Raw genomic sequence first — 12345 nt, 5'->3', positions numbered from 1 at the left:
AGACTAAAAAAAAAGCTCAGAGGGCTTGTGAAACGCGCTGCTCACATACATCTTGCTGCTGAAACTACAGCGGGCCATACTTTTGGACTATCACCTCTTGAGGTATTAAGTGGTATTATGAGATAGGACAGACCGCAGCTAGCTGGTTAGCATGCTAACTTCAGGGGGGCAGGTTGAAGAAGTTGTTCACCTGTGGAGCTGAGCTGTTTTCAGAGGTGCAGTTGCTGAAGAATAGCTGCTAACAAAGCTATAAACACATTTCATTTCCTAGAAATTCTTCAAAATAAAAGCCCCCTTTTTATTTTGTTATTTGAAAGCTTTTATTATGAAGCAGCAAATGTTGAGTTTTCATCAGCAGTAAATTAACACGACTCCAGTACAGCTGAAAGCGAACATGAAACCATAAAATAATACCTGAAACCTGAAAGTACAAACAGGAGAGAAACTAAACTTCCAACCGCACAGATTCAGTTAGAAGCTACAGAAGTTTTGAAAGCTGATCAAAGACTTAAAAAATGCCAATGACAACACAGTTAAAATGGTTTGGTGCTGACTCACTCAGTTACTGCCAAAGGGGATTTTGTAATATTCTGAATGCCCCTGGACTCAGTCATCCCTCAAAACGTCAACTTGGAGTACCCAACCTCATACAGCAAATTATTTCATCAAGATACAGACGAGCTGACTAACAAACTAAACATTTTTTTTTTTTAACCAGGTTCAGGAAAGTTACAGTTTAAAGTTGCATTTTCGCCCTCTTATGTCAGTCTTTTCCCACACAGACCAACCAAAGACAAATAGCCACTCTCAATCACGTCTTTTATTTGTAAGGCACCAGAGAAGCTTCCTTACTGCTAAAAGGTTGATTCATTCTCATTAGAGTACACAGTTGCTTGTTTACATCTTTGTTTTTTTGTTTGTTTGTTGTCTTTTTTTGTGTCCCAGGTATCTTAAAATGAGACTGTGTTCATAAACACATCGAACTGGTTTTTTGTTTGCACAAAAAAAAAAAAAAGGATAAAACATTTACAACCTAGAAAACAATGTTAAGTGTTACTGTCTACTGAGAGAATGGGAGAAAAAACAGGAAAAAAACGACATGGTATACAACATTGTGCCTCTCTTAACTGTAGGCTTGTAATGCACACGTACAACACCAAATCCTCCATGATACACACACGTTAAAAAGCAGCTTTGAAACATACAAAAATGCTTTAAAAAATATGTATATTGATATATTCATATGTATACAAATTGGCCCTTCACAGCAAAAACAAACACACATACCATTCATATGTCTGAGTTTTGCCAAAGGAGCTTTTCTACAGAGACTGACGTCAGCATAAAGAGTGCAAATGACAAACCGATCTGTTCTCGATATGATAAGGTCAAATCTCCAGGGAGGGAAAATCTTCAGCTCCCCGACACTAGTACAGACAGGAAGAAGAAAAAAAAAAGAAGAAAAAAAAGAGGACTGAGCCAAAACTTAAGTGCTTTTCAAATTAAAAGACAAGGAAAAAGGTTTAAGCTCTGATCTCGGGCGTGCTCAGACGTTAAAGGTGGGTTGTCAAAGCTCTGGACAGCACTCACATTACGGGGGAACAACAGCCGACACCTGTGGCGTGCAGGTGATCGGCCCACAGTCAGGAAATGAAGACCAGAGGAGGACAGCGGTGACAAAGACTGACCTGGACCTCTGCGGACCCTCAGGAGACATCAGTCTTATGAGTGTAACTGTTACTAATGATCAAAGAGAGAGCACTGCTGCCCTCTGCTGCCTCAAATATGAACAACCATACTTAAGTATATCATTTAGTCAGTTGGTATAACAGTTTTCTACTTTGTACTAACGATACAACTCACTCCATTAGAGGTCAATTAAACTGTGACTTTAGAGAGCTATTGCCAATTAAATTTAACATCCAAAGGAAATCAAAATGCTTTTAAAGTAATTGTTTTCTGAGGTCTTTTCACCACCATCTAGCAGTAGTTTAAATATTCTCCAGCCGTTTCCTTTGTGATTTGCACTGTGGAACAATACAATCAATCAGCAACACGCTCCAAAATCAAAGTGTGCTCAATAGAGCCAGCTTTGAACATACTTTATCACTTTTCCAGCGCCAACACAATACATACTCAAAATCTACTCAGACTAAAGAGTTATGGTTACGCAAGACAAGAGCTAGTTAGTGCAGAGCGTCGTCCGACCAGGTCAGAAATCAAAAGTGTTCACAGCTGCTTAACGGCCACACTTTCAAGTGGGGAGTAAAGCTGACCATCATAGAGGGGTGGATGATGTTTGCTTGCTGTGCTACGGCGCTAACGGTTTAATATGTGGATTAGAGTGCACAAGTGAAATACTTAAACAAAGGGTAAAGAAAAGAGACTCCGACCTCCACACGCCGGCCTGACTGCTGCACTATACAGGCGTGAATGCCACATTGTTTCGTAAAGTTACAGAAATTGTCAAATGCAGCTGATCCGATTAGGATCCTTGAAAAGCGTCAGGGATGAGAAACACTTCTCATGAGGTATCCTGACACCTTGAGTAGCTTTCATATCCATACCACAGACTGGGGCTGCACAGTGTGGTGAAAAAAAGGGATTATTTTGATGTATATTATGATTTTGATTGGGGTCTGTTCCACGCTGACATGTTTTCTTAAATGTTGAGGACAAGATATGGAGGTCAGGGCATCTCTGTCTCTGCAGCACTGCAGTGCTTCATTATAACGCTGGTTTGTCTCTTTCTCGCTCCTGCGATCTGGATATCGACTTGGCTATATTGCAATTTTGCTAATATTGTGATTAATAGTTCAGTCCTACTACATATAAATTCTAAAAAGGTTTTGAGTGTGTCGTGTTCACATTTGCTTCGGTCCAGATCTCCATGTCTCAAATACTGACTGTGAGCATCATGTTTAAACACACTGTTTTCTGAGGGAACGCTTGTTTGACGTTGCTAACAGAGCTTCAGCAACTCACCCCGGACACATTCTTCATTAAGTCAATGTTAAAAATCAAAAAAAAAAAAAAGGGGAAGATCTTCCCCCGACAATCACACACAAGTTAAACAAGACAGGAAAAGACAGGTGCTTGATACAGTTTCAGTATGAACTGAAATGTGCTAACTTACAGAAATACAGTACATGAATGTCGTCTACGACTGCCTGGTTCTGAAGTTTAGATCCTGTTCAAGTTTGTCATGGTCAGTTAAAGAGTGGACCAGTAGGAGGAAGGGGCGAGAGCATGGGAGGGTGAGGAAAATCCAAAAAGGTGCTTAAAGAAAACCAAAAAAAGTTAAATTAAACAAGTGTTTTCTTCTTTCCGCTCACATTCACTCCAGCACACACTGACACGTGTTGAATGTCTAATTAGCCTTTAACGTCACGACAACAACGTGTCAACAGAAAGTCCAATTTTATCAGAGCTTAAATTCTAGTCATTTTAAGATGAGTCATGGTCCGTGCCATGTAGCGCGCAGCAGCAGCAGCAGCAGCAGCAGCAGCAGCAGCAGCTAGGCCTATGAAAGACAAATTAACCCCCAAGATGGGCACACTACCATCTGTACAAACTATAGGTTTTTAAACGTAATATAATCCCATCTACTTGGGATTGAGGTACATAGCCAAGGTAACTCATCCAGTGGTTGGTCGTAAGAAGGAAAACGGTGAAAAATCATGAGGATTATGCTTGAGTGCACCTGACAAGTAAAATGTCCCTTTAAAAACGTCCCATTTAAGATCAGACTAAGATTTCGTTTGGCTCCAAGTTCATTAATGAATGGTACTGCCGTCCAAACAGCTCTAGGCAACGTTTTTCATTTTTGGAAAAAAAAAAAAAACAAGGTGAAGGAGCTATTGTAAGCTGTGAGCGGAGGGGAAGGAGTTAAAGGGAACTGAGATGCTTTCTGTGACTGGCAGACAGCAGCCAGCAGGAAACAATCTGAGGGACTAAAGAAGACATGAACAAACAAAAAAAAAAACCCCACCAAAAACAGATGTGATAACAAAAAAAAGGTAAGAAATATCAACCTGTGAGGGGCAGATCCATGTAAGGGACACTGCTGTTAGCTTCCCTCCTCAGCTCTCACTCCAAATGGGAAAACATTTATCTTGGTTAAGCCTAACAACAGTGGCTTATGCTAAAAAAAAGCATCTATTTAAAGTCTAGAAGCCTGAACTGAGCCTATTACCACTAAATAATAAGAACATTGAACTCTCAGCCATTCAGCAGTTTCGTTCTCTGCACATCCAAAAGTTTCAACTCTGTCCTCGCTGCTCGTCATCATCCCTGCAGTTACTCCTCTACATCAACACTCTGCAGACAGGCAGCCAGACTTACACCAATCTCCATTTAAAGTTTTACTTTCTTTTTTTCAACACTTCACACCCCCCTCCGAACCTGCTCGTTGCGTCTGCATTAGTCTGACTTGTCCCCGTCATCTCCTCGGGGCGCTCTCTCCGCGGCCTCCCGGGCCTTGTCCTCCTTCACCGCCTGGGCCTGGCCGTGGGAGTAGTTAGCCAAGATGGAGGACAGGGAGAGGAGGCCGGAGCTGGAGGAGACGGCGGGCAGGGTGGGAGGGGTGAGGCCCAGGGGCAGCGGGGTCACTGGCAGAGCCAGGCCCTGGAGCTGGGACAGGTGTTGCACCTGGAGCTGTTGCTGAAGACACACAAGGTACAAAAGGCTTTGAGTTCATGGCTTAGAGATGCAGCTTTGCATGTTTCAATCAGGGCCTCATAATGCACCACACCATTTCTATGAAGTGCATATTTCTATTAACATTAATATTCTCATTTCATTGCCTTGCACGCCTTGTATTATCTGCTTCTGTGCTGCAGGGACTACAGATGAAAAATAGTCTTCATAGTCTCATTTTCAAGCAATGTTATGAGTAACATGAACAAATGTAACTTGGTGTTGTAAACTGGAATATGGACTGTCATGTGTGCTTTCTGTGTCTGTAAATCTGAACTTGAGGGCATGAATCACCTCTACACTGTGTTTTCAGGATCACACGAAAAAGTGGGACATCAAGGTTTATCCATGAAGTAGTGACTAGCTGCAGAGTTAGCTTCTTACTCACTCTTATTACACAAACTGAACTTTGAAATGTTTCCCGTTGTAACCTGATATGCTGTTATTGCACGAAGCTTTCATTTGCTGTTAAAATGATGAAACGATCCACTCAGTACATGACGTCACTGTAACCTTCTGGCTTCCCGTATGGTTTGATTTAGTTTTATTTCATGTTTGGGACGGGATTCATTCATCATCTAGAGCCACTCGCAGGAAGAGAGGCCTTTCGCTCACCCGTATGATGGAGTTCATCTCAGGGGGCGTGACTTGCTTGGCTCTCTCTATGGCGCCCATGACTTGCTGTTGATGCTGAAACCAAAACAACATATGGTCATAAACTCCTCACATGTGCTAATGACTCACATGATTAAAAGAGCAAATAGTAAAACTTTAAGCTTGTGAAAGGTTTGACGGCAGCGGTAAATAAAAGCAGACTGTAGGGTAAACAAGGAGAGGAGAGTTTGTCGCCCCTCAGCTGCGTAGGATTAGCTAGCCAGAGAGTCTCAGGTGCTGCAGGTGGAGATTGAACATATTTACGAACATGTCATTACCTCTTGTGACAGGTAAGGCAGCACCTGAGCACAGATCCCATTCAGTCTCTTCACTATTTCAGCCTGAAAAGAAAAAAAAAGGACAGGTTAGACCAGAAAACTCCAGGATCTGAGCCTCTAAAAGATGGATTGATTATAGGAGATGGTGATTACCTGTTTGTGCATTTCAATGTTCAGCCCGTAGGACATTTCATAGTACTACAAAACAAAGAGGGAGAAAAGAAACATTATCACAAACCGAAGATAGACACTCACAAACTAGAAATCCTTTCATATACATCACACACATCATCTGAATCAGAGGATGCTTGGTTGTATGTTCTTATATAAGCGAAATATGTACTGAGGAGGTTTGTGTCATATGGTCTGTAATTGATCAGTGGCTGTAAGCTTTACAAGACACGCTTTAAAAGCTTATATCCATTGCTGCTCATGGCATAAGAAGCCACTAAGCAAAACCTGTTTGCTCACAAATCTGTGATTATGCACGACTGAACTGATAAATGGAGACAGTCTGGACTTTCTTGGTGCGCTAATGAATTTCTATGCTTACGCCGCAGCATGAAGTGACTTTGGTTGGTGTGTTACAGGAGATAAGATAAGGAGCCACGTCTCACTGACGAGGCTTAAAGTGACACTTACCATGATATAGTGACGCTGCATCTCTGACTTTTCAGAGGCCAGTTTATCACACTCCAACTTCAAACTGGGCAGAGAGAGCAAAAAAAACACGAAACAAATGAGGTCAGTTTGAAGCATACGCATCTGAGCTGTGAAATTTGAGATTTGGGGAATTAGATAGATTAGAATAAGAATAAACTGTGGGAAAATGTGAGCAACTCTGTTAAAGTGTGTGTATGTGTGTTAGCTGCGTACCTGTGGTACTGTGCTTGGAGGAACTGGAACTCATCCTTGATGCGGTCACAGGAGTCAGAGGTGGTGAATTTGAGAGGTTGACCGGACTGAGAGGACGCCTGGAACACACAACAACATGAGCCACCCTTAATTTCACACAAGAAATTCACTCTGAACCCGTAGATTGGGATGCACAACCAGATGTCCTTTGCAGATACGGGTTCCAGTGGAACCTGTCTGTGTGTGTTTCATTCAGTGCAGAGCCGTATGAGTCCCGCGATGCATAAAACGCGGACAGAATTGTGGAACTTGATAATAAAAACAGAACTATTGCCGATCATCAAATTGATTCATATTCATGTAATTTTCATACTGAACTGCTGAAATTGCATTCATCCACCACATGATTAGACACTCCCTCTGGCCACAAAATGTGCTTAAAAACGCAGAATTAAGAAAAAATAAAACAGAAAACAGATTTCATCAGGCGCTGCGTGTGTTTGGGTTTGTTTCAAAACATTCGAATGACCTCTGAGATTAACTCTTCGAGAGGATATCTGAAATGAAGGTCAGCCTACGGAGAAGCAGACAGCTTGTTTAACTCGCTGACAAATCGATACACAACATCTGTCCTCAGAAAAGCAGCGGCTCAGCTCTTTGAGGACCACAGAGGGCGGCGATTGAGGAAATGTGTTTACCGAAGGCAAGATTAAAGCGTGCCTACGCTGACCATATGTGAGAGGTATTTAGAGGCTGCATTAGAAGTCTGGATATGTATAGACTACACTTAAACCATCAGTCCAAAGCTGTAATCCAGGGTTTATCTCATGCCCTAAACCTCATTACTCTCTAAATAAGTGGCACGAGGGCAAAAGGTTTCCAGCGGGATTATGAGACTGAACAGAGAGGATGGAGTCGAACCGTTACACAAACGTCCGAACTCTGCATCCAAAATGCACTCTGTACTTATTAGTATATGTAATATGGTGCTGAAACTATTACTTTACTTGATTTACTTGAAGGCATTCTGCATTTCTCTGTTATATTATATATAACTCAAAATGAAATGTTGGTCAGACAAAACGAGCTATCTGACGTCACACTGGGCTCCAGGGAAAATGTGACAGGAACTTTTCACTATTATCTGACAGTGAATGTGATCAATAATGAAAATAACTGTCAGTCACAGCTCTCCAAAACCAGTCCAGTCACCTGATGGCGGTTCTTTGGGAAGACGTCTGATTGAGGCTGGACTCAGAAAGACGAGCAGCGGCCGCATGTTGAAACCAAACAAGAAAAAAATGCACGTGCTTTCTTTTTTTTAAAGCAAATACTTGACATGCAACTATACGACCACAAGACGCCACAGTGGGAGTGTTTGCGGCGGTGCTTCAGTTAATGGCCTGTGTTATGTTGCGTATGCTTGTGCAGCGCTTCCCTCACCTGTGGTTTGAAAGGGTCATTTCCTGCTCGGGCCGTGTGATGCTTCATGCAGTTTTACATGTCAGTAAACAATCAGAAGCTGGAATCCATGAATTTAAAGCTATTTTGCTTGAAAACTGACTGTAATGATTAATCAACTATCAAAACAGTTCCAGATCATTTTATGATCAATCTACTAACTGATGAATCGTTTCTAGAGCTGCAATGATTAGCTGATTAAATCTTAATTTTCATTTTAAAGCAAACACTTATGGGCCGTTGTGCAGACAGAACAAGATATCTGAAGATATCTCCGTGGACTCTGAATACTGTGATAGCAATTTTCTGGACCAAACAATTAATCAATGAATCGTGACATTAACAGGCAAATTCATCAATAAAGGAAATAATCTTGAGATGTAGTCCTGATTGTTTCACCAATATCAAAACTCATTAGCATGCAAACTTCTGCAGCAAGATCCAGTATTACAGGAGTGTTTCCAGAGTGTTTTCTTAAATTAAAGCCTAATTTGTGTCTAATTTTATGTGCACCTCGTTCCAGATGCAGTTATTTTGACATTAGTTGTAGTCATGACTTCTCAGGCTGTTATATTAAACATATTGCATGATCTACCTGCAATTTTTTGGCCCTTGAATTGCAGCTTTTTGACTAATTTTTCCTTTAAATTCACCAATGCTGTTTCACAGAGCTCCTTTATGGCTGACCAACAGCCCACTAGTCAATCGTTTCAGAGATAAAAAAAAAAAAAAAATCTTTTCCAAACATGTGCTTTGTCAAAGTCATCTATTGTACATACATCTGCAGTGAAACTTGGTTTGTTGGCAGCAGAAACAGTGAATTAAGCTAACCAACGCTGAATGACACCAATTTCCTCTCATGCTATCAACTTCACTGTTAAATTAGCCGCTTTGAGAAACAGCTAGCTAGCAGCAGACTATGCTAGCAGCCAAATACCGGTAAGTAAGTGTTACAGCTAATATATAAACTAATTTTAGGCTTTAAACTGCCATCTCTCCTCCACCGTAACGGTCCAAACATCGTGAGGAGATGTACAGAGCTCTGGCATTGTGAGACAAGCTGACAGCAACCTGCAGCCAGCAGCTAGTATCAGCTGTCGGTTGCTAGCTAGCATTAGCTCAGCTTGCTTAGTTTGCTACTGGGACAAGTTCAACTAGCCAACTTACCGAGTGCCTTGATTGAGGAAACATCATGTCAGCAGTGTGCTTCGCCGTGTTCCCTTGTTCTAATCGAATAACCGGGCTAGCTCGCTAAGCTAACAGGTCCCCAGACAATATTATATGATTGGAGACGCTATTCGCACTTTGTACTCTGTCATCGTTTAAAATAACGTTAGCTAACGTCAAAGCAGCGGGGGCCGAAGATCGTCTTCTGGTCTTTGCGGTTAGAAAAACCACAGCTTCCGAGGATGACCGAGCTAACAAAAACGAAACGGTCTTCAAAGGAACATCAGGTTTTTGTGGAATAACGTTAACGTTACACCTCCCCGGGGAAACCCTGGATGTTGACACATGAGCCCCCGACTTTCCTCTGCTTTGAAGAGAAGAGCAGCATCACCCGGAAAACAAACCGAGCGGCGGAAGAGCGGGCGCCCCGTGTGACACAGAGCTGAACTGACCCGCTCTCCACGGCAGCCAGGGCCGGAGCTACCGCGCCCTGGAGCCGGGTCCCATACCCGGGGGGGCTTTGCATCCGGGCTACACAGGCATCCCAGATGGGCCCCAAAAAGTCCCTGGTTCACCGTGCATCAGTTAGATAAAAAAATATTAAAATATTAATAAATGTAATTTGTGATATTATGCTCACATGCTGGTAAAAAAAAAAGAAAAAAAGGCTTTAGGTGACCACCAACGGACTGACACAGCAAACCTCATGTTTTATTCTTGCATGTACTGAATACTATATACTATATACTACCAATACTGAATGGAAATAATGAGGGTAAGGGATAAATATGCAGTGCAAAAGATACGACATGGGAGGTCAATAGCAGCCCAGCAGCAAATCTGCATCCTGCCCCCAGCATACTGCCCTAATGCTCCCACAATTAAGTACAATATATGACATATAACCTCAATCAAAGAGACAAAAAGCACAAAGTTAGATAAAGATATAACTTGAAAAGCCCCTATGTATCTCTCAGTTTGGTGATTGCATACATTTGCTTTATAGAAAAGGAGAAAATCTGAGTAACGGTGCAGTTTATGTGTTGTTCTTAGCCCTTTGGTGGCCCCAGGTGGTATTTATTGGGGATGGAGAGACATCAGGATGCATTTTTGCCTGTATGATTCTGCCACTAGGAGTTACTCAGGCCATAGATGTTCAAATCATAAACAAAGCTGTTTTAAGAAGGAAACTCCATGATTTCATGAGTGTAGTAGTTTTTTTTTCTTATCACCTCAAACTAGTGGCAGCATGCAGTGAGGTTGCTAATTGTAACTGATTGAATCCCACTCACCTCCTCCCTTTCCAAGCATGGAGCTTGGAGCACACGTGGATAAACTGTATGGTCCCATTTCATTAGAAATAGCTTTTTAGTTTAAAACCTGGATCCTTGAACATCACGACCCTGATAATTGTATTGAGATTTACTGTGACAAACAATGAAATACTGGATCTTTGCTGCCTGAGGTGTCTTGGACATCAAAGATACAACACTCATAACACAGCGAGTGATTTGGATACATGATAAGTTCAGACTTCTATACCTTAAAACACACAAAAATCATGAAACCCACTCAACACACACACCATGAGCAAGTATAGGAACAAATTTATTTCAATTTAAAACAGATACCTTGTCATTATGTTTCTCTCTTAGAAGGCGGCAATGATCATAAGTCATGTTCATGTTTGAATGAGGATCAGGCAACAGTGGTTGAAACAAATACATGAAACACTTAAAAAAATATGGCAAGAGTTATGTAAATCAATAATCGATAATAACCAACCGATCGAACCCCTTTCATCAAGGGCTCTGCTTCAATGAAAACATCAAAGCCCTCACTTCCAACACAAAATAAACAGCACATGCAATTATAATTACAGTTTCTTAAAAAACAGCAGATTATCTTTTAAATCTTCAATCTTAAATACAGAATAAAGTCTTTGTGTGTACTTAATCATCTATCCTTTTAGTCTCCGGTGTGTGTTATTTAAAAAGGGGGACCATCTCAGGTGCTGGTCCTTTGATGATGACCACAGCGTTGGCACTTAGAGAGAGCCTGGCTCTAGAGAGAGTGGGGTTGGCACACTCAGTATAATACATCATTTACATTTGGTTTACATACAAAATAAAGAAAGAAAAACAACAGCATTTTATACACCACTACACAATTGACCTTCAGGTTTCATTGGAGTGAGGAAAAATAAATCAAGTGGTCCTAAATAATAGTGTTCTGGTAATGTTTTCTTATCATACAGGAAATGGAAAAACACACTAAAAAAGGGAACAAGATTTAAGTTTTGAATATGCACCGACTCCTCGCTGATGTCCGAAAGATAAGTTCGATTCCACTGGCTCTAACAACAAGCCCAAGGAAGGGACATCCCACAACCACGGCCACCCACACGGCCACAGAGCGTGCTCTGAAAACCGGAGGGGGGGGGCCGGCAACACCATATTTTATTATTCAAGGCAATGAAAGGCAATAAATAAGTGTTGCAGTGAAAAACCAACCCGGCCTTTCCACTGGTCATAGCTCAAAACGGACGAGAGTGAAAGGATGAGGAGATTTACGTTTCGTACAAGACTGCTTCCCCCTCTTTCCAACTCATATGTTGAGATTAAACGTGTCAAAAAAAGAAAAAAAACACTGTGCAACACTGGGCTGTGAACACACCACCAAACCCACACTAACAGCCAGTCAGCCCTTCACCATGTGCCAGAGTTGTAGCGTCAAGTGTAATAATACAACACGGAAGTGAGCTGCACTCAACACTCCATGAATCTTAACATGACCACTGATAAATACTCGGGTATCCATACTGGTATATCTTTCCACTTAAATACTGGCATCCAGACCCCCTTTGCGACAGCAGTCTGATGGCTGGCTGTCGGCGTCTTCCGCTCAAAGGTTAGTGTCATTTTCAGCAGATAAAATGGCAGTTAAGGACCACACTGGCTTGTTTGAAATATAGAGATTTTAGCCCCATTAACATCACTGCTTTGTTTTTGAAGCACGTCTTTAGAGCAGCCTTTGGTTTCTGTTCATCTGAGAAACATCAGTTTTTTTTTTTAGTCATTACTACAGTCGAGAACACGGAAAGGTGAAAACTCCTCTCAGCTGTGCCGATCAGAAATGGATTGCTCATCGGTGCTGATACTGGCCTGATTTAGCGATCTGGGATTGGCCAGACAGACCTGATAGACATTAACTACAGTGTCTTTGTCAGTGT

At 41.7% G+C, this 12345-nt stretch overlaps 1 protein-coding gene across 1 annotated transcript; it reads right to left on the bottom strand.

Annotated features, from left to right (window-relative positions):
* Positions 1 to 800: 800 nt before the first annotated feature.
* LOC139342367 (TLE family member 5-like) lies at positions 801 to 9522 on the bottom strand. The gene is made up of 7 exons (XM_070979437.1): positions 9114 to 9522; positions 6507 to 6604; positions 6273 to 6336; positions 5784 to 5828; positions 5631 to 5693; positions 5314 to 5388; positions 801 to 4662 (listed from the first exon to the last, which is right to left on the bottom strand). The coding sequence occupies exons 1-7, from the start codon at positions 9138 to 9140 to the stop codon at positions 4423 to 4425; spliced, it is 612 nt and encodes a 203-aa protein (XP_070835538.1). The 5' UTR covers positions 9141 to 9522; the 3' UTR covers positions 801 to 4422.
* Positions 9523 to 12345: the final 2823 nt, after the last annotated feature.

Source organism: Chaetodon trifascialis, chromosome 14 (assembly GCF_039877785.1).
Source record: "Chaetodon trifascialis isolate fChaTrf1 chromosome 14, fChaTrf1.hap1, whole genome shotgun sequence".
Classification (NCBI taxonomy): Eukaryota; Metazoa; Chordata; class Actinopteri; order Chaetodontiformes; family Chaetodontidae; genus Chaetodon; species Chaetodon trifascialis.
This window is presented reverse-complemented; position numbering and strand designations above follow the sequence as displayed.